At 44.7% G+C, this 23,637-nt stretch overlaps 1 protein-coding gene across 1 annotated transcript in view; it reads right to left on the reverse strand.

Annotated features, from left to right (window-relative positions):
• LOC113452438 (proline-rich protein 12-like) overlaps positions 1-23,637 on the reverse strand; it is a 190,440-nt gene that overhangs the window by 110,407 nt on the left and 56,396 nt on the right. Inside the window, exons 5-6 of the mRNA XM_087918903.1 lie at positions 19,303-22,778; positions 11,633-12,239 (exon numbers count right to left, since the gene is read on the reverse strand). Coding sequence (XP_087775029.1) covers positions 11,633-12,239; positions 19,303-22,778 — 4,083 coding nt within the window. The remainder of the gene's footprint in view (positions 1-11,632; positions 12,240-19,302; positions 22,779-23,637) is intronic.

Genomic DNA, 23,637 nt, shown 5'->3' on the forward strand with positions numbered 1-23,637 from the left:
TGCGGGAGCATAGGCCTGGAAGAACACCGCACCAACAGCCACATCGGAAGCATCTGTTTCCACCACAAATGGCTGGCCTGGATCAGGGTGTTTGAGGATAGGCTCAGAAGCAAAGGTGACTTTCAACGCCTCAAAAGCTGCCTGCTCCTCAGCACCCCAATGGAACTTCTCCCCCTTCTTGAGCAGATTAGAAAGGGGAGCAGTCAAAGCAGCAAAGCGGGGAATAAATGTGCGGTAGTAGTTCTCAAACCCCAACAGTCATTGCACATCCTTAGCCTGCTGTGGAGGTTCCCACGCCTGCAACGATTGTATTTTTTTGCGGGTCCATTTCCACCCCAGCAGGTGAAATACGATGTCCCAAGAAGTCAATCGTGGTTTATGCAAACTGCCACTTCTCACGTTTAGCAAACAGATGGTTATCACGCAAATGTTGCAACACCAGCTGCACATGTTGCCAGTGTTCCTGCAGGGAGTTTGAGTAAATTAAAATGTCATCTAAATAAATGACCATGAATTGATCCAACAAATCACGGAAAACATCGTGCATGAAATGCATGAACACAGCTGGGGCATTGGTTAATCCAAAAGGCATCACGGTATACTCAAAATGCCCGTACCTCATCTGGAAAGCTGTTTTCCACTCATCCCCTGCACAAATGCAAACCAGACTGTAGGCCCCACGCAAGTCCAACTTCGTAAAGATCTTAGCTTGACGAAGCCATTCAATCAGTTCAGGGATGAGGGGAAGCGGGTACCAATTCCTCACTGTGATTGCATTCAACTTGTGAAAATCACAAAACAAACGTAGCTCCCCTGATTTCTTTTTCACAAAAAGCACCGGTGCAGCCAATGGGGAGGTAGAAGGCCGGATAAACCCTTTCCGGAGGTTCTTGTCAATAAAATCCCGCAACACAGCCAACTCCGGTTCCGACAGGGAATATATCCGACCCACCGGCAATTTTGCATCAGGCAACAAGTCGATTGGACAGTCATACGCCCAATGCGGAGGCAACTGATCCGCCTCCTTCTCCCCAAACACATCAGCAAAGTCCAACTCCGCAGGTAGATCCAGGTCCACGGGCGTAGCCACACCCCCTGCATAGGAGCGTAAGCAATGGTTGGCATACTTCCTATCAAGGAACTGCACAGCTCCAGATGACCAGACAATCTGTGGATTGTGGGCCTGTAACCACTCCAAACCCAGCACCACCGGAAAATGAGGCACCGCTGCAACGTAAAACACGGTTTCCTCCACATGCTGCCCAATACGCATGCAAAGGGGTTTGGTTGCAGCAACCACAGGTCCTGAACGAAGGGGCCAACCATCAATCGTCTCCACCATTACTGGTGGGGATACCTGTTGCTGAGAAATGAACCACTGCTTGACAAAATGAGCATCCATGAAATTGGCTGTGGCCCCTGAGTCGACCAAAGCTGGGATCTCCACCACTCCCACACCAGGCACGAACACACTTGCTGGCAGCACAAGATGCTTCACCAATAGCAACTGTGGTGGTGATGTCAAAGATGTCAAAGGTGGCAAGGGTGGCAAGGTTGGTGAAGATGGCGGGCCTATGGACTTTACACCCCGACCTGCAGACCCCCGTAGGCCGAGTGATGCTCATTTCCCGCCACCGCAGGTGTCACTGCTGTGGATGTCTTAACCGGACACTTGGCCGCAAAATGGCCTCGATTGCCACAATAGAGACATAAACCACCACGACAATGTTTATTCTTTTCTAATTGAGTCAGGTGAGGGCGGCCAGCCCCCAACTGCATTGGTTCCTCCAAAGGCACTTCCACCAAGGGCACCATCTTGCTGGAAACAGATACGGTCTCTGTCTGTCGTCACACCTGTCTCTGCTGAAGTCTAGCATTGATACGAAGACACAAATGCATGAGCTTCTGAAGGGTGTGAGGGCGTTCAGTGCGCGCAAACTCACCCAGGAGCTCCAACGACAAACCCTCCTGGAACTGGTCTAATAGTGCTGCCTCATTCCATTGTACATCCTGAGCAACCACCCGAAAACTAGCAATATAATCCATGAGTGAGCCACGCCCCTGCTTCAACTCTCTCAAACGTCTGTTTGCTGTTTGGCTTCGAACAGGGTCCTCAAACATGGCCTGAAACTGATGGCAAAACTCGGCATAATTGTCCAACACCTGGTTGGGCTGGGTCAGCAGGGGTGTCGCCCAACATGCTGCAGAGCCTGACAACAAACTAATCAAAAACCCCACCTTATCCCGATCGGTGGGAAAGTCCTCAGGCCGAAGGCTCATGTAAAGCTGCCACTGCCCCCAAAATGCTGGAAATTGGGCCAGCGAACCATCAAATTTATGTGGCACTGTCACTGGGCATTTTTGGCATGGCCGGGCAGCTTGCATTTGTGCCACCTGTGCAGTCAAAAGAGCCACTTGCTGGCTTAATTGGGCAATCTCTGCTCTGAGCTGATCCATGGTCACCCCACAAAAAGCAAAAATAAGTTGAAGGGGTGGCTGGAGTCAAAATGTGATGACCCGTAGTCTCTCAAAATAACCCAAAATGTACATTAAAGTCCGGTAATGGCTTCAACTTAACTTCACTGTTTTATTAGGCACAGTTTAAAGTCACAAAAGTAAATAATGAGGCTAACAGAAAACCAAAACAAACCGCATTGATGAGAGTTCTGAAGCAAGCTGAGGTAACTAATCATAAACTCCAGGCAAATAACCGAGAAAAGTCCATGGGAAGAACGCCAACAAAGATAAGCCTCTTTCAAGGTAAACACTAATTGACTCCAGCAATTCTAACTATGTAGCTGAAAAACTTATATACATAGCTCCCAGCTGCAAACCATGAGGGTCATGGTAGTCTCCTCTTGAGTAGACCTCGCTTTTCCCTGATCCTCTCCTCCCTGCGTGACCTAGGATGGATAGGGGATGGGCCTGGATCCTCCTCTGACTGCTCAGCCGGACTCTGCCCTTCCCCAGCCTGCTCCACCACCTCTGGAGCCACATTCCCACTCCCTGTTGGCTGTTCCTCCTCTTCCTCAGAGTCAGACTCCACCAGGGGCATGACAGTAACTCCGAGACAAGCATATTCTCAAAGTGCTTTATTAAAAACAGAAACTTGGCATGTCTGTGGAATTCCGAAACTAAGGTTCCTCCCAGACTTCCCACAATACTCAATCAACACCCACCCCTTTTCTCCCACATCATAAATCATGTGAACCAATCACCCTTCAACTATAATTCTTGCTGAGCCATAGAAAATGACCTTGACAGTCTTATGTATCTATTATGTCTACTGAAAATTACTCAAATAACCCCCCTTCCATCCTTCGTAGCTGTGTGGCAGCTTTTAATAGGGATTCCAAAGCTGACAGGCGTCCCCCCCTTGGAAAATTTGCCTCCTAAAATCATATAAGAAACAAATACAAACAGGGGTTAATGGTATATTTTAACCCTCTCCCCACTCCAGGAGGACCTTTCCGTTTGTTAGGAAATTCCTCATGAAACTGCTTAACCAATCTATCTGCGTGTACTTCCCAACTTTTGACCCAAGTAGCATCTGATACAGGGTAACCCTTCCATAAGACCAGATATTGTAATTGTCCTCGGTGTAATCTAGAATCGAGGATTTTTTTTGATTTCATAATGTGTTTCACCCTGTATGATTAAAGGGTTTGGTGGAGCGATTGGTATTGGTCTTATCATTGATGTACTAGCTGGTTTTAATAAACTACTATGGAACACTGGGTGAATTTTTCCTAAAAGCCGGGGAAGAGTTAGTTGGACTGTGACCGGATTATTTTCGAAATCGGGAATGGACCTAAGAATTTAGGTCCCAACTTCTTACTAGAAAGTTTCAGTCTAAGATATTTGGTTGACAAATATACTTTGTCTCCTACTTTAAATGGTGGTTGGAGGGATCTATGTTTGTCTGCTTGCTTTTTGTAATCTTTTGCAGCTTCAGTCAAAGCTTTTTTCGTGTTCTCCCAACCTTTTTTTAATTAGTTCATCCGTTCTGTTAGGGACATGGATGTAGGAGTTTCTCTAGGTAATTCTGCCATCGGTCAGTGTTGATTTGGAATGGAGTCAACCCTGTGCTGCTATGTACTGCATTATTATAAGCAACCTCTGCAAATGGTAATAATTCAGCCCAGTTTTCCTGTTGATAATTTATATAGCATCTAATGTATTGTTCCACCATGATGTTCGCCCTCTCTGCTGCTCCATTGCAGGCCGGATGGAATGCTGAGGATAACCCTTGGGAGGACCCAATAGACTTTAAAAACTCCCTCCAAAATTTTGCGGTAAATTGTGCCCCTCTGTCTGATATTATTCTACGAGGTACTCCATGCAGTCTATAAATATGCTTCACGAACAGTTTTGCAAGCTTTTTTGCAGATGGAAGTCCTTTATAGGCTGTAAAGTGGGCCTGCTTAGAGAATAAGTCAATAACAGTCCAAATGATTGTATTCCCTCCACTCTCAGGTAATTCTACGATAAAGTCCATTGCGATTTCTTCCCATGGCTGTGTTGGTTCAGCTACTTGTTAGAGGAGACCGGGAGGTTTTCCAGTTCTGTGTTTCATTGTGGCACAAATTGAGCAACTTTTTATATAGTCCTTGTTGTCAGGTTTCATTTTTGGCCACCAGAACTGTCTTCTGACTAAATGTAGGGTTTTTAACAACCCGAAATGTCCCCCCAGTTGCGAGTCGTGGCTACGTTTTAGTACCATTAGTCTTAGGGTTGTGGATACATAAAGTTTAGTCCCTTTCCAAGCCAGTCCTTCATTGATTGTTAATTCGGGTTGATGTTTCACAAACCAGGGATCAGTCTATAGGGCTGCTTTCAATTCTGTGGTCAGTTTGTCTTCCAGGCAGTTGGGGTAGCAGTTGGCTTGGCCTCGAGTGGTTACTTGGCCTGCCGATTGAGGTTCTGATATTAAAGACTGTACTATTTCCTCTCGGTGACTGTCAAACTGGGGTTTCCTGGACAGGGCATCTGCCAATATGTTTTTCCCTCCGGGGATATATTTCAGGTTGAAGTTGAATCATTTGAAGTATTGAGCCCAGCGGACTTGTTTAGGGGATAGTTTCCGAGGTGTCTTTAGCGCTTCGAGGTTTTTGTGATCAGTCCATACCTCAAACGGCTCCTTCACCCCTTCTAGGAATTGCCTCCAAGTCAACAAAGCCCATCTTACTGCAAATGCTTCTTTCTCCCAGACCGCCCATCTTCACTCTGTGTCCATTAGTTTTTTGGACACATATGCGCAAGGCATCAGTTGGTTCTGAGAGTCCTTTTGTAGCAGAACGGCTGCTACTGCCACATCACTAGCATCAGCTTGGACTATAAAAGGTTTGGTCGGGTCTGGGTGTTGAAGAATGGGTTCAGCTGCAAAAAGGCATTTTAGAGTTTCAAAAGCTTTCTGACAGTCCATTGTCCAAGCAAGGGGTTGGCTGGGTTTTGGTTTGAGGGGGGAGGGCCCCGTTTTTAACAAATCCATCAAAGGGAGAGCGACCTCAGCAAAAGAAGGAATGAATTGTCTATAAAAGTTGGCAAAACCCAAAAAACTTTGAAGTTGCTTGCGTGTTTTGGGGGGTTGCCAATCCAGTACGGCTTTCACTTTTTCTGGGTCCATTTCAATTCCCTGGTTGGATATTCGGTCACCCAGGTAATCCAACGACTCCTTGTGGAATTCGCATTTTGATAGTTTTACGTGTAACTTGGTGGCTAGAAGGTTTTTCAGCACTTGTCTGACCAATTTAACATGTTCTTCGATTGTTTCACTGAATATAAGGATGTCACTCAGGTAGACTAGGATCCCCTTGTACAAGTGCAGATGTAACACCTTGTTCATGAGTTGCATAAATACTGCGGGGGGGGGGCCCTTGGAGTCCAAAAGGCATGACTCAGAATTGGAAACTACCTAAAGGGCAGTTGAAGGCTGTTTTCCATTCATCTCCTTCTTTTATACAGACTTTGTAGTACGCTTCTCTCAGATCCTGTCAGCTTTGGAATCCCTATTAAAAGCTGCCACACAGGTACAAAGGATGGAAGGGGGGTCTCAACCGCCCGTTGGGTCAACTGCTTGGATAAAGGAAAACCAAAGCTCCTTGATGTTTGGAAAATGAAAGGTTTTAATTCCCTCTCGTGCAAGGACACCAAGAACACAGTCAAGCAATATAAATAAAGTCAGCTCTAACCTGAGTTTAACAGAACGCTGTATTTATAGAGACTTCCCATTATTACCCGGTATTATCTGTTATTACCCCTCATTATCCAATCATAGTCATTGTAGTCAATCCTCGTAGGTTAATTAATCCACCATTAGCTACATTCACATCAACATGTCCGCAACAAAACGGCTCCCCATGAGTATGTTCTTCGTGTGTACTCTCCAGGATCTTTGCTGGTGTATCGGAATTGCCACCCTTCTGGATCGCTACCATCATCAGAGCCCCGTTGGTTGCTTGTGTTGCGTGGTCGTGACGGGGGTTGTTGTTATTTGAGAAATTTTCAGTAGACATAATAGATACGTAAGACTGTCAAGGTCATTTTCTATGGAACAGCAAGAATTATAGTTGAAGGGTGATTGGTTCACATGATTTATGATGTGGGAGAAAAGGGGTGGGTGTTGATTGAGTATTGTGGGAAGTCTGGGAGGAACCTTAGTTTCGGAATATTGTCAGGGTTCCAGAAATTGTCTGTTTCAATCAGTAACTCCGAGACAAGCATATTCTCAAAGTGCTTTATTAAAAACAGAAACTTGGCATGTCTGTGGAATTCCGAAACTAATCACCCTTCACCTATAATTCTTGCTGAGCCATAGAAAATGACCTTGACAGTCTTAAGTATCTATTATGTCTACTGAAAATTACTCAAATAACAACCCCCCTTCCATCCTTCGTAGCAGTGTGGCAGCTTTTAATAGGGATTCCAAAGCTGACACCGGCTCACATGCTATCCACCTCTTTCTTCACTCCTGCACAAACTTAGTCCAGCTGAGTCCTCCTCTTCGGGGTGGCCATTTTAGACCACCGCTTCAGTCATCTTCGGGGGGAAAAATTGCCAAGCCCGCGGGGGGAGATGTGACTCCCCTCAACCTGACTGGTGGCTTCCCCTTTCTCCACCACCCCTCCGAGGCAGCTTCAGCCCCTAATCGCAATGATTGGGGCTCTCCGATGAAAGAGCAGGAGCCATAGCCGCGGATGATCGTGATCTACAGTCCGTCAGCTAGGAGGGCTCAACCCGGAAGCCCTGGGGTGGCATGCGTTCTTATGGTATAGAAAAGGGAAAGCACATGGGTACTTTCAGAGACACATGGTTAGAGATGCATTATTACGTATGTGGGAAGAAACAACATTATATGAAGGTACCAGTCTGGTTATCAACAACAGAAGCACTTGCATATCTAAATGTTTGTAAAATGGGGAATGTTACTAGATATAAAGATATTTTAAATGAAAAGGGTGAGCTCAAAACAAAACAAGAATTGAATGAACAAGGATTAGATATAGAATGGTACTCATATTTGCAGATACAAACAAGGTATGAAAAAATATTAAAGATGAAGGGATTGATAAAGAGTTAACAGAATTAGATAAAATATTAACAGGAAGAGAGGATAAATTGATTAAAAGATATATTGCTATTTACTGGATGTCAAACTGGAAGAAGAACAAGTTAAAGAAACGATGATTGCATGGGCAAAATTTTTTGGATATGTTACAGAATTGGAAAAATGGCAGAAACTATGGGATAGGAACTATAAATTGACAATATCAACAGCATATAAGGAGAACTTGTATAAGATGTTTTATAGATGGCACTTAGCACCAGCAAGACTAGCAAAAATGTTTGAAGATAAATCAACAAAATATTGGAAATGTCACCAAAGACCAGGAACATATTATCATATGTGGTGGACTTGCACAGAGGCTAAAAGGTACTGGACTAAAACGCACACATGGTTGGAAAAAACGATTAAACAACATATAGATTTGAAACCTGAAATATTCCTATTAAGAATGGTACCAGAAGGTTATAGTAAAGAAAAGATTTACTTAATTATACATGTCTTAACAGCGGCTAGGATTGTATTTGCCCAAAATTGGAAGAGCGATAAAATACCGATAGAGGGAAAAATAATTGAAAAAATATTTGAATGTGCAGAAATGAATAGACTGACACTAGAAATTAAAGAAAAAGAAGAAACTGAATATTACAGGGTATGGAATATGTTTTATGAATAGATAGAGAATAGAACAACCTAAAAAAGATTTGACGTATTTACAGAGCAATTAGAGAAATTTAAGCAAAGTTATGTGTGACATTATTATGTATATGGGAATATATATGGGAAAATTGATTTGTTAGATTTGATAAGAATATCATTTATAATGTTTAAATAATTGAAATATGTACCCAAGTCGACACACGATTGAAATGGAATGATTAGTTGTAAAGGGGAAACTCGAAAAATTAGAATATCGTGCAAAAGTTCATTCATTTCAGTAATGCAACTTAAAAGGTGAACCTAATATATGAGATAGACTCATTACATGCAAAGCAAGATAGTTCAAGCAGTAATGAGCCATAATTGAGATGATTATGGCTTACAGCTCATGAAACCCCCAAATCCACAATCTCAGAAAATTAGAATATTGTGAAAAGGTTCAATATTCTAGGCTCAAAGTGTCCCACTCTAATCAGCTAATTAAGCTGTAACACCTGCAAAGGGTTCCTGAGCCTTTAAATGGTCTCTCAGTCTGGTTCAGTAAGAATCACAATCATGGAACAGACTGCTGATCTGACAGTTGTGCAGAAAACCATCATTGACCCCCTTTGCTGTATCAAAGCACATTAATAGAAAGTTATGTGGAAGGGAAAAGTGGAAGAAAAAGGTGCACAAGCAGCAGGGATGACTGCAGGATTGTCAGGAAAAGGCCATTCAAAAGTGTTGGGGACTTTCACAAGGAGTGGACTGAGGCTGGAGTAAGTGCATCAAGAGCCACCACACAGACAGATCCTGGACATGGGCTTCAAATGTCGTATTCCTCTTGTCAAGCCGCTCCTGAACAACAAAAAATGTCAGAAGCGTCTTACCTGGGCTAAAGAAAAACAGAACTGGTCTGTTGCTCAGGCACAGACTGCAAGATGCTTGAAGTCCAGTGTGAAATTTCCACAGTCTGTGTTGATTTGGGGAGCCATGTCATCTGCTGGTGTTGGTCCACTGTGCTTCATTAAGTCCAGGGTCAACGCAGCCGTCTACCAGGAGATTTTGGAGCACTTCATGCTTCCTTCCACAGACGAGCTTTATGGGGATGCTGACTTCATTTTCCAGCAGGACTTGGCACCTGCCCACACTGCCAAAAGCACCAAAACCTGGTTCAATGACCGTGGGATTACTGTGCTTGATTGGCCAGCAAACTCACCTGACCTGAACCCCATAGAGAATCAATGGGACATTGCCAAGAGAAAGATGAGAGACATGAGACCGAACAATGCAGAAGAGCGGAAGGCCGCTATTGAAGCATCCTGGTCTTCCATAACACCTCAGCAGTGCCACAGGCTGATAGCTTCCACGCCACGCCGCATTGAGGCAGTCATTGCTGCAAAAGGGGCCCAAACCAAGTACTGAGTACATATGCATGCTTATACTTTTCAGAGGTCCAATGCTGTTCTATGTACAATCCTTGTTTTATTGATTGCATGTAATATTCTAATTTTCTGAGATTGTGGATTTGGGGTTTTCATGAGCTGTAAGCCATCATCATCACAATTATGACACATCACGGCTTGAACTATCTTGCTTTGCATGTAATGAGTCTATCCCATATATTAGTTTCACCTTTTAAGTTGCATTACTGAAATAAATGAACTTTTGCATGATATTCTAATTTTTCGAGTTTCACCTGTATATAAAAAACAATTAAAAATTATTTTTTTAAAAAAAGTTTATACAGCTTGGAGGTGGAAAATATGCATAAAAATTATGATATGGTCAAAATACTCACTTGCCTAATAATTGTGCACACAGTGTATATTCACTAAGCCATTGACGGCTAACCTTTTTCACGTTGTGTGACAAAAGTGCACATGGTTGCATGCCTGCACCCATGATGCAATGCACGCACGACTCCCCCGCCCCCTGCATATGCGTGTGCTCCCTGTATCACATGCCTGTGGCATGCGCATGCAACCCCCCCACGTCACGCATGTGCACATCTCACACACACGCATCTCCCCCCACACATCCGTGGCAGATACCCGACAATCAGGGCAGGGGGCACGCACACATGCACAGTGGGGGTCTTCCGGGTGAAATCTCGCCTGCTGACAGAAGTGGCTCTGTGTGCCACTTCCAGCACGCGTGCCATAGGTTCGCCATCATGCCACTATGGTATTAATTTAATGAGAAAAACAGCACTTTAAAAATATTTTCCACAAGTAAAATATAATGAAAAGTTTCCCCAAAAGTGTTAACGACCTGTGAGTAAGCAAGCATACTTCTCTGAATGAAGAGCACAGCTTTTCATAATTTTATATCAGTACTATAAATCTTTAAATAAGTCAAGGGCTGCACTCAGCCCTTGAGTGACAAGGAAGGGAACACTCTACAAAAGGTGAGTATGTCTAAGACAACAAATATTGGCAATCAAAATCAGTAAAATAGGATAATTATTTCCATCACTTTCATCATTTTCTCCTGCAACATTAATAGTTGCAATCTGCCAACAATTTTGGAGGGACTCTGAGGACATCACCCAAGACATCTTGAGCTGGATACAGTGCTGTAACTGTGGAGTCCTTGGTGTTCTCTGAGCTTGGTTGTTTGCTTGCAGATGTTTAGTTACCAGACTAGGTAACATTTTCAGTGCTAAAGGGGAGTGGGGTTTGCTCTAGCACTGAAGATGTTACCTAGTCTGGTAATGAAATGCGTGCAAGCAAACAAACAAACTCAGAGAGCACCAAGAACTCCACCATTCAACCCTAAGCTACATATATTCTCTTCTATTGGTACAGTACTGTAAATGATCTAGATCTAAAATCTAAAATGAATGCTGGGTGGAAAAGGGTAAGAAAGTTTACAAGAAAGAGCATGTGTATATTCTGATTCAATTAGGTGAACTATAATATTAAGGCAATCTATTTAGAAAAGAGGGGAGCTCTTAAGCACTACAGAAAGATGTTCACAATTTTACATTAAGGATGCAAAACATATTACAAGTAGGAATAAAGAATATAGCAATAGCAGAACTGTGACCTCTGCTGTATCCTAAAGGCCTCCTAGCTTCCCCAAATTAAATCCAAAATATTTTGTTTGAAAGGCTGAATACTTCTAAGGCTGCCATTTGCTTGGGGGAAGGGTACCTTTGTTTTTAACTATGTTTTAAGGATTGTTGTGAGCTGCCTAGAGAGAATGTATGAGAATAAGCAGCCGTATAAGTCCTGTGAGTAAATAAAATAATTTCTGCCCAAGATGTCATGGTGATTGTACGATGTGGGTCAAATCTTAGAAACATTGCTGACTTATTGTTAAAAGGAAATATTAAACCATTAACACTATCATGTAGTGGTAGAGACAGAAGTCACAAAAATTAAAGATTATATCATGATCAGAAGAGGTGGTCCTGGTACTCACCACTGAGTTCTCCATCCCTACGATCAGTGGGATCATAGAGCGCTGAGATGGCTGAGGAGATGCTCTTCTGCAGGTCCTGGTTCTTGCTTACAGAGTCTTCCTCATCGGATGAGAATGAGGGCAACATCTCCAGGTTACGCTTCAGCTCCTCGTCAAGCCGTTTGCAGGGGCTGGTACAGCTCATAACAAGCCCAGGTGGATCTCCTTCTGGTCCATCCAAACCACCAGGCAGCATTGGGGGTACCATACTAAAGGGGGCTGGGGGCTGGGAGGACGAGGATATAGACAATGGGGGGTGAGATGTCTTGGATGGGCTGCCTGCAGAACAGTCCACAGGAGCTGCTGCATTGGAGATCCCAACTGTAGCTGCCAAGGAGGTGGCAGATGAAGGCAGTGTCTGGCGCTTGCCTGACTTCAGGAAGTCCAGGAAGGACGCCATGAACCCTGACTTCATCTCAGGCTGCTTGTCTTCCACCTCCTTGATCTTCTGTTTGATCGTCTCTCTTGTCTGGTTGCTATCCAAGCTGCTCTCTTGGGTGGACTGGTGAGATGGGGTAGGAGCCTCCAAATTAGATCCCTCCAAACCTTTGGGGACTGGCAGTTTGATCTGGGGAAAAAGAAGGGACAGGAAGGGAGGCGATGGAGAGTAATTTCCTGGCCTGCTGCTCCCATACGCTGGCTGGTGATCTTGACTTAAGGGCCCTTTTTTCTTTTAAGATTTTTGTTTTTACTATCCACTAGCTTTCCTGTGGACCTTCAATCAAATCCAGGTATATGCAAATGAAATGCATTGTACATATATCTTTATTTCTTATTCTATTTCCAAAATTATAAGCCTTTTGAAGAAGCCCCATTTTCTTTCCAACCCCAAGCAACTGGTTGGCAAATGGAAAGAGTGTAAGAGCACGATAGTATTGCTTGTGTATTAAAGGAATAAACCACAACAATAGAGCCCTGTGGTGCATTATTAACAACCTGTATTTAACTGAAAATCCCGCTTGGTTCAATTTCACTTTTGCTCTTCCTCTAGACCAGTGGTGTCAAACTCGCATCGTCACGATGTTGTCACATGATGTATTGTGACCTTTTCCCTTTGCTAAAGCAGGTGTGGGCGTGGCCAGCGTGTGACGCATCTTGGCCACGAGTTTCAAAGCCCTGCTCTAGACACACTCATTTTCTCCACTATCTTGAGGATTAGAGACATTTTTAATTAAAAAAATCAGAAATGGTACAGATATTAAAGTGTACACCAGTGACAAAATTTTGCAAAACCTGAGTTATACACCACAAAGGTCTAGTGACCAGTAAACCCATCCCATTCATTTACTGTCCTCAAGTAATCACATTCTCTTAGTTACTCACGTACACAAGAACCACCCAAAACATTAGTCCATCATCTACAGATTCTGCCAGGACTGAACTCTATGCTAAAGGGCGGGGGACAGCTAATACTAAAAATACATAAACACTAAACTTTGCACATGTTACTTTTGTTCTCTGCTTAGTTTCTTTTTGAACTGCCAGATTAAACATTGTTTTAGAACAGCAGTTTTCAAAGTGTGATCTCGGGACCCCTGGGTGTCCTCCAGACCCTTTCAAGGGGTCTGCAAAGTCAAATAAATAGTTCTAAACTTCTGCTTTAATTTCTGATAAAGTACATACCAGTGGATGCAACCCACAAACTAAAGCTCTTTGGGGTCCTCTAGCATTTTTAAGAATGTAAAGGGGTCCTGAAACCAGAACATTTGGGAACTGCTTTTTAGAACATGTTTGAAAGAGGATACACAGAAAGGTCTCCCACACAGTGAAATTTTTGATGTTAAAATCACTGAATGTGGCTGGACTCAAGAGCTATCAGGAACCCAGTGACACCATTTGACAAAAATGAGGCAAAAAGGGCCCTGAACCAATTTCTGTTGTCTTGTGAGGGAATGGAAAAAGGTAGGCAAACAGAAGCATAATCTGGGCAAGACAGAAGCACTATTGATTAGTACTTTTGCAGATCTAGAATGAGATGTATCACAGGCCGCTTAAAATGAAACACAAAGCTTGGGAGGAACAAATACTGGTCCTGAATTTCCATTTGTCCATGTGGTACACAAACACAGGAGTGCTTTTCAGCAGCTTCTGCAGTTGCATCAGCTGGCTCCTTTCTTGAAGAATCATATCTAAAAATGGTCAAACAAGCCTAAATTGTGTAACAAGTAACCTTACATTAAGCCAGATCATTGGATGTTTCTGTTCAATACTAATCAATTTGCTGACTGCTAATAAGGTTGATATCTCCATGTATTATCTCCAGCTGTTACATAAGAATGTGTCTATCCCTTTCTGTTGATGCCAAGAACTAAACCTGTTCTTTCACCAAATTACAGTCCTTCTTTAGGACCCACATGAATTATTGTAAGTCAAAGTAATGTTTCAAAAGCCAAACTACTGTCATGCATAAGCTATTCTGGTGTTATTCTATCAGCCAACTTGGCTGCCAATCTCTTTTGGAGACCATTTCAAAGCAGAGATTTTAATTTTTAAGGTCCTCAAACAAGCTTGGCATGGGGTCCCCAGAGCCCCTCAAAATTTCTCAATTTAATGGAACAAAAAGGGAAAAACAATTCAATGCATGTGAAGTAAACATATGAACAATGTTTGATTTTAAAAAACTGAATTTGATCATAGTTTAATGTAAGTGTACATCAGGGACAATAGTAAAAGTGCAGCCCAGGGAACTACTCTAGTGAACAGACCCCAAAATTCTACTTTTTTTCATATTTGGGGGACAAAGCACATACCTTAAGCCTTGCAGATTTACAATACACACTTCACCTCTGAAAAGTCTCCCTCAAAATCCTGACCCTAGCTAGTCTAGTTCTTCAACTTCTTATGCAATGTCTACTGTGACTGACCAAATGTGTGTGCATTTTATGTAAATTAAATTAAATGAATTTAGCATTTGCTCAGGTCCTATCCATTTTATGAAGTAGGCTCCCAGCATACCATTCAAAGGCCAAAACCAGCCTTTGGTCAAAAACAGGGGCTGTCAAACTCACGGTGTCACAGCACTGTCACATTATGTATTGTGACTTTTTTCTCCTTCGCTAAACCAGGTGCGTGAGTTTGACAGCCCTGGTCTAAAACATTTGAACACCCATGTCCTAAATTAGTGTTTTTTAAACTTGGCAACTTTAAGATGTGTGGACCTCAACTCCCAGGATTCCCTAGGCAGCATATTGACTGGTGAATTCTGGGAGTTCAAGTCCACACATCTTAAAAGTTGCCAAGTTTGAAAAACAGTCCTAATAACCCTTTGAGACCAGGCTCCTTTAGCACTACTTCATTATGTATGTACCTATTCACATAGTCAATCAAAATTTATTGGCTGGCCATCTTACCACAAGGTAACTCTGGATGGCTGACAATTATATAAGATAATATATATTAAAAACAAATACATGCAAACATTATGATCCAATTACAGGTGGAGGCAGAGTAGGGGTGAGGTGGGATCTGTTGTTAATCGATCAACCACCTCAACTGTAATGCTTCCCCATTGGGGCCCCAAGCAAACTGGCAGAGCCAGGCCTTTAGGCCCTTAAGAAAGTTCAGGAGGGTTGGGGCCAACCACACTTTGGAGGGCAAGTTGCTCCACAGGGCAAGTGCAATGGCAGAGAATGCCTTTATCCTGGACCCTGCTAGCCAGAATAATTGAGCCAACAGGGCCCACAGCATGCCTCTTCTGCCTGCACAGGTGGAACAGGACAATCCCAGTGGGATTAGACAGTCCCTCAAGTAACTTGGACCCATGCCATGAAGGACTTTAAAGTTGATTACCAACACCTTGAATTGCACCTGCAAGCAGACTGGCAGCCAATGCAGCTTGAGGAGCAGTGGTCTTACCTGGACCATCCTTTGGGGTCCAAGAACTGCCTGCGCCGCCGCACTCTGCACCAGCTGTAGCTTCTGAATGCTCTTCAAGGGTGGCCCCATTTAGAGCACATTACAATAGTCCAACTGTGAGATGAATGACTGAGCACAGGGACTCCTGATCCAGGAAAGGCTGCAACTGGTGCACAACCCGAAGTTCAACAATCAAGCCACTGTCTCTCCCTGCTGTTTCTGAACTATTACAGATGGATACATGAGACAGGGCCTTTTCTGCTATAGCATTTAGAGCATAGAATGTCCTTTTCAATACCCTCTTTGAAGTAAGTGGCCCCAAACCTGACTTGCCTCTCCTATTAGTTGTTTATTAGATACTGTGGTTGGTTTTGCTTATTTCCAACATTGCAAGCTGCTTTATGAGTGGTTCATGGAAAAGCAGGGGATAAATGTTTTAATAAATAAAACATGAACCCCATTACAATTATAATTTTACAAACAAGTGAAAGGGACCTCACATACAATTCTTTTTTGCGTTAAAATGCAGCTAGGGAACTCAGACATTCAGCAATCAAAATAAGCTACTAATTTGTTTACCTTAGCTATCTCCAAATTTGCTTACTGTTAGCAAATTTTCATCACATCTCTCTCAAAGAGTAACAGCAATATGATGGCAGGAAGAAAAGGCACAACCCCAAATATTGTGGCAAAATTCAAATAGCCTATGATGACCCAGGGTGTGGCACAAAGGCAACACAGTCAGATAATCAGTAGGAGTCCCTTAATTAGCTCCAACTTTGCCCCTAATGTCCTGGTTACCTTTTGGCTGGAGAAAAACTCTCCCAGGAACAGCCTTTGGCTGCAGAGAATCAAATCCAAAACGTGGTCAACAAAAATTGTAACTATAAGTCCAATCAAGGCAAAATGAGGTAATTAGTTCGGCAGGGCAGGAGCAAGAATTCCAGACGTGAAGGCACAGCAATAACTCAACACAGCTGGGAAGATGCCAGGAACACAGATAACCAAAGTCAACACAAGATAAACTCACTTTTGCTCCCAGCAGACGCCACACTCAGCACGCACCTCTTTTAAACTTCCTTCCCAGCTATAGCTTATGAAGGGAATCAGGGCCCTTTCCTCCCCCCGTAAGCCACGCAACCCATGTTGCTCTCTGCTCCGTTCCTGCGTACCCTAGGATGAAGAGGGGGTGGGCCTGGGTATTCCTCTGAACTCACTCTCCCTTGTTCTACCTCCCCCTGCTCTGCCCAGCCAGACTTTGCCCTTCCCCAGTTTCCTCCACAGCCAATGGAGCCACATTCCCATTCCGTCAGCTGTTCATCTTCCTCTTCAGATTCAGACTTCGACAGGGGCATGACATAGCCCAGCTGGGTGTGAACACATAAAATCCTAGCCCACCGGTGTAGGGTCTCTTGCTTGGGTGGAGGGTTGGACTAGATGACCTACAAGGTCCCTTCCAACTCCAACTCTGTTAATCTGTTAAAGGTCTAAGACAACTTGGCATGGCCACTCGCCACGGGACAACTCACTGCAGAACAAGAGTTATACTTATATCAGAGAAATGGTGGAATAGACTCTTTAAATGGATGCAAAAGGAGGGACAAAATGAAGTGTGACTGACAAAAATTAAAATTACTTTTAAAATTATTTAAAATACTTAAATTGAATTGTTAAATTGTCCCACAGCCAGTTGGCCACACCAAGTTGTCCTATTCTACCCTCACACAATCTACTGCTGGCATCTATCTTGTCTGCCCAACCCAATGAATCACAGCAAACCTCTAGTGCAGGGGTGTCAAACTCACGTTGTCATGGCGTCATCAGATGATGTATCGTGAATTTTCCCCCCTTTGCTAAACCAGGCATGGGCGTGGGCAGCGTGTGATGCATCCAGCCCACAGGCCACGAGTTTGACACCCCTGCTCTAGTAGGTGTTCTAAGATTACCATTATAACTATGCTTAATGCACTCAATACAGTGTTACTCCATGGCAATGATCTATCGCTCTGCCTGGTATTCTCTGAAACATTGCTGCTCCCAAAATTAGCCAAAGCTGTTGGGTCCCCCAAACCTGTCTCAGAACAGAGCAGAAGTTAGCAAAACTTATGCTTAGCCCCCATTAAAAAGCCCTGATTCTTGTGAGATTGTGGCAGTCTTGTTCATGATGCCAGTATCCTTAACTCCTGCCAACTTATCTTTGCAACAATAAACAGCATGTTGGAAATAAATGAGCCCAACTATTGAACAAAAAAATGATTTTTTAGCAGCACAAACCTGTATCAGCAAAGTGACTATAACCCTGGATATACTCTCAACTTAAGCACTGAACCTGAATGCTGACTGTTGCCTCCCTTATTCAAAAGCCAGCTTCTGTGCCAGTGGTATTAGAAATACAGGTACTCCTCAAATTACAAAGGTAATGGAGTCCAGAATTTCCATCATAAGTCATGATCATTGTAAGTCAAGGCATCTACGTAACCGGACCCAATTTTATGACTTTTTTTTGTGATGGTCATTAAATGAATTCATGTATTCCTATGGTATCATTTGTTGGAAACCAGCCGAAAAGGCCGGAAACTGGCAAACATCATTGTAAATTGTGGTCACGTGACTGCAGTGTGTTTGTAGCCATCAGAACTTCAGAACTCGGTCATAAGTAGCTTTTGGGGGGAAGAACCATTGCAACATTGAATGGTCACTAAGCAACTGGCTGTTAAGTGAGGTCTACCTGTATAAGCATCTGTATAATAGCTCTATGAAAACTATCTGTACTAATTCAGTTCCTGGGGAAACAAATAATAATGAGCCATTATTATACCACTATGGTCATGTACAAATTACCCTCCAAGCAGTAGTGGGATCCTACTACCGGTTCAGTGGGTGATCGTTTGTGCGCATGCCTAACGCACACACCCCTAACAAGCCAATCAGCCGAGAGGATGAAGAAACGAAAAGCGACCCTCCCATGCACTTTTTGGTCTTTTATCCTCTCAGCTGATTGTCAGAGGCTTTTTTCCCTCCTCTCAGCAACTGGTAGCATACCACCGTCTCCAACTTCACTGGTACATCACTACAGATAACCTTAGAAGCCTAAAATATCTACTCTTTTTTGCAAGTAGAGCAGGGGTGGGATTCAACCGGTGTTAGGGTTCGGCGACTATGTTTTGTGCGCGCATGCACAAAAACCTTAAGCTGTGCCATCCAGACAGCTGAAAAGCACTGCACGTAGGTGCGCAGCATTTTGAAAAGCCTTTTCTTCCTGCTTTTTCAACCTCAGCTGTGCTGCGAAAAGCAGCTGAAGGTTGAAAAAGCAGGAAATAAAGGACAGGTAAGAGCCCAGGTGGGCGGGTGGGCCAAACAGCAGCAAACACAGAACCGGTTCAGTGTCTGCTCCTCTTCAGAGCTACCGGTTCTATAGAGACTTCACCCCTGAAGTAGAGGCTATAGTTCAGCAGTAGAGCACAACCTCTGCAAACAAAAGCTTAGATTAAATCCCTATTATCTCTAGGGACAAAGGCTCAGGTACAAGTAATGGAAGAGACTATAAATACAGAGTTGTTCACAGAGTGCAACAGTGGTTTAGATGGATACATGTCATCTGCTCTAAGAGAGCTTCCTCTGTTCCCCCTACATTGCACTCTCCATTTAAATCACTTTACTAAGCCAGTCTTCTATTTCTATTCATTCTACCCTATGCTCCTTCCAAACTTTCCTTTCCTACACCTAGGCATTGCTACCTGACAAGCACATCTCACCTATTTGCATCCCCAGCTTACCTTGAGTGGTTTGAGGGATTCCAAGCCTGCACCTGGCTCAACCCCCTTCTCCCTGGCTTTCTTGGCCCTCCCTCTTCCCCAGCCACGGGGCTTCTTGGTGCCATCATGAGCCACACCATGGGGCAGTTCAGTCAGGGGCCGGATGCGGGGTCTCCCACGAGGGCGCGGTGGGCCCTCCCGCTTAGGCTTGGTGGGCTTGCGGCCTCGCCGCTTGGGCCCCTCCATGAGGCTGCTGTTTGGTGGGCAAAAGTCTATGTCGCCCATGGGGCTAAGGCTGGTTCGGTTTGTCCGGCAGCTGGAAATGAGGTCAGGTAGCAGATCAGGCAGGCGGCGGCTATTAAGGCGGATGTCAGCTGGAACATCCTCCTTGTCCTCATCATCTTCAAATTCATACTCCTGGGCATAGTTTTTTTGGGGAGGTTGGAAAGGTGGTTCCCGTTTTTTCAGCAAATGGAAGGAGGAAGTCTTCAGCAGCTTCTTGGGCTTGGAAGAGCAGAAGATCGGTGAGGTCAGGCCTGACTTGGATTCTGAAACCGGAGCTGTCCCAGTTTGCTGAATCAGTCCCAGTTGTTCTGTGTTGACTGTAGAAGGCAACTCGTGTTTCACTGACACTGTATCTAACCTCAAATGCTGTCCATCCCCACTTTCTGATTGGCAGTAACTCTGGTAGCCTTGTCCACCAGGCATTATATCATAGCCGCCTCCTTTCATTCCTTCACCCCTCTCCATACCCTGTGTGCCATCATCTGGCTTAGGAAACTCATCCCCGGCACAGGGAGGGGGGCCAAACATGTCCTCCATGCCAGGGAAGAAGCTACGGTCTTCATCTTGTAACAAAGAGTCTGGGAAGCATATGGAGGTAAGGGGAACAAATCGCTGCTTGGCTCCTTGAGGGCTGGGGCTCTCAAACTGGTCCTTGCCCTCAAGTTGGCCTTCAGGAACTTGCTGAGAGTCAGGGTCCAAACTGGAATCAGGAAGGAGATGCTGTTGACTCTGCACTGTCCCACTTTGTCCCAGGTGGGATTCCAAACTCAGCTCAGGCTCTAAGAAGTCCTGGATCTCTTGGGACTGGGAAAGGTTGCCTCGGGGCATCATTTCCATGCCCTCAGACTGCATCCTTTCTGGCTGCAGCGGGCCTTGGAGCTGAGGGGACTGCTGTGGCTCAAGAAGCTGTGCTTCCATGCTCTGAGAATGAACATGGGCTTGGTGGAGGTGGGCTTCCAATGCTTGCATCTGAAGCTGCGGCGAGGGTGCTTCAGCCTGATGCATGCGCTGAGGCTCCATAAGATGGACATCCAGTGGGGTGTGAACCTTCTCACGAGACTGCATCTGGGTTTGGGTGTGAGTGAGCACCGACTGGAGCAGCTGGGACTGCTGCTGTTGCTGCTGCTGCTGTGGAAGGGAAAGAGATGGTAAATCAGGACGGGAGTCCAACATCAGGGTAGCACCCTGCTGGCCAGCCATCAATCCATGAGACTCCATGGGATGTGGCTGGGAGGCATGATCAGGAGTCTTCTGCAAATAAGAATGGGCCTGAGATATTTCCTTACTGCCAGTATCCATGTGGCCACCCTGGAGGTGCTGCTCCACTGACTTCTTTATGTCTTGTCCATAAGAGCCGAATGACCCAGCTTGATGGCTGTAATGGACCACAGATGTGGCCAAAGACTCTGGAGTTGAGCATGTGTGGGGGTACTCTTTGGGCCTCCCTCCTTTCTTTTTGTCCTTTAAGTTTTGCAAGGACATCTCCAGGCTTTGGTTGTCCAGATTAGAGTTCGTCCGAATTACACTCTGCAAGTGATAACGCTCTTCAGTCTTACTCAACTCATAGCCCATTCCTTTCCCTGCCCTCTCCTCACACTCTACCATGCCTTCTGTCGGCACCCTTGGTGGGCTCTGAGACTGCAGCAAGTGCTGGATTAAAAACTCTTCATCTTCAGTCCGCTCAGATGACAGAAGGTCCGAGTCGGCCTTGGCTTTACTGTAAGATGATCCTCTCTCTAACCCACCCTGGGAACCCTGGTAGCTTTGTGTGTGAGCCGTCTGCATGAATGAAGGGGACAATACAGAAGTGAGATACTTCTGGGACTGGCCAGGTGATGCCACACTCTGGGGCCTGTTAGTGGTAGGTGACTGGAGAGGCCGGATGATCTGGGAAGGACTTGAATCTGGAAGGTTCTGCCCATGGGAGTAACCAATAGACTGGCTGTGCCCTGACATAGCTGGAGAATGGCCAGTGCTGTAACTCAATGATGGGCTAGCTGTGGGCATCCTTTGAGAATGAGCCGGTACATAGGTTGGTGTCTGGCTGACAGAAACATGGGGCTCAGCCTGAACACTGTACCCAACAGATGACAAGCCTTGCAGCTGCTCAGGAGAGTAAGTTTGATTTTGACAAGTCTGCAGTCCTTGTCCTCCCTGCCCAGCTTGGCCCTGCTGCGCTTGCCCATTGGTCGAATAACTCTGAGTTTTACTAACACTTGTGAGGTCCTGGGCCTGGTTGCTGCTGAATCCCTGTGAGGCCTGACTAACTGAAGAGAGATTTTGTGGCTGGCTGACAGAGTAACTCTGTGTTTGGCTCATGGAAAGGAGACTCTGAGTCTGACCAGGTGAATAGGCCTGTGACTGGCTTGCAATGACAGAGCTGGGCTTGGGTGTGGATGAACTGTAGTTGCTTTGGCACTTGGGCATGGCTGTAGAACAGGGTGGTTGGCGGGAGGCAGAGTAACTCTTGGATTTTGAAGAGGTGGTACCAGAATAGCTGGAGGATTGAATAATGGGATGGTAGCTTTGAGAGGGCTCTTGTCGTGTGGCCTGGGGGGTCTTCTGCTGCTGAGAGCCTTCACTACTGGCAGGAGACTGCTCACCCAAGGGACTACATGAAAGGCTCGAGCGGTGGGGCATCTGCTGGTAACTGCCCCCGCAGCTCAGATAATGCTGTAGAGAATGGGCAGCAGACAGCTGTGGCTGGGCACTAGAAGGTCTCTGGTAATGTTTGATCACACTATCTTGCCGGGGGATGGCCCACTCAATGGAGGAGGCAGAAGAACTGGAAAAGACTGAGGTGTTGTAAAGTTGGGTTGTCTGGTCAGATGGACCCAGTGAGGATGACAAAAGGTTGAACTGGGAGGGGAGGTGACAAGAAGCCGATTCTTGAGCACTACGATATGCTGAGCTCTGAGAGGGTAAGCCCGTACCCAATACCGTACTGCCCAGCCGGTCAAAGCTGAGGGATGAAGGAACACTGGGCTGAGACGATTTGATGTGAAGCAGAGGATCATGGGGGGATAGCAGGCCATTGGACGTTGGGCTGAACGTAGCATCCTGGAGGGTAAGGGATGAAGTGTCTGGGAAGCTGCGCCCACTGAAAGAGGCTGGATGCTGGTAAGCAGAGAGTGCTGATGAGGAAGGGAAAGTGCCAGAGCCTGGGAGGGCCCCTGAGATGAAGAGTTCAGTGGGTGCTGGAGTGTGCATGGCTGTAAAGAAAAAAACAGAGTATGTGCTTAGGTACAGTACAATGTACCAAATTAAAAACTCATCCAAAAACACAATCTCAAACTCACACCAGACAGTACTGAGGAGCACAGCACACTTAACACCTAGCTGCAGGTTAACAAATTAAACTGCTGTCTTGTTCCACATGTTACATGTTACAATCAAACAAATTATATTATGGCTTAATGTAGTAATCAGGTTTATACAACATAGGAAGATGATGAATTCCTGTGCTGAATCACAAGCTACTTAATTCCACTTTAGCCTTGTCTACCATTCTATGAAATTCACCCACTGCATGCCAAAGAGTCAATAAAGCATATTTCCTAATGTCATGTCATACAAACATGTTCCCTCATCCCCAAGCCGTATATCTAGCCAGGACACCTATGATCAGGCTGTACCTTAGTAACAAAGCACACAGTTTTCATGCATAAGATTCTATATCTAACTCTGAGCAAATTCCATTAAATAAGGGAGCAGAGAATGCTGGCCTGACACCTTGTAAAGCTGTGGCCAATTAAAATAAACTAAATGGGGTAGTTTAAGAAATTGGCACCTTCCAATTACAGTCATGTGAAAAAGAAAGTACACCCTCTTTGAGTTCTATGGTTTTATGTATTAGGACATAGTTAAAATTTTCTGGTCCTTAGTTGTTAAAAGTAGGTAAATACAACCTCAGATGACCAATAACTTATGACACATTACACCATGTCATCATTTATTTTACAAAAAGAAAGCCAAAATGGAGAAGCCATGTGTGAACAACTAAGTACACCTTATGATTCAATAGCTTGTAGAACCACCTTTAGCAGCAATAACTTGAAGGTACTGTTTTCT

Source organism: Pseudonaja textilis, unplaced genomic scaffold (genome assembly GCF_049901715.1).
Source record: "Pseudonaja textilis isolate UNSWEBS1 unplaced genomic scaffold, rPseTex1.2 PTEXSCF20, whole genome shotgun sequence".
NCBI classification, from domain to species: Eukaryota; Metazoa; Chordata; class Lepidosauria; order Squamata; family Elapidae; genus Pseudonaja; species Pseudonaja textilis.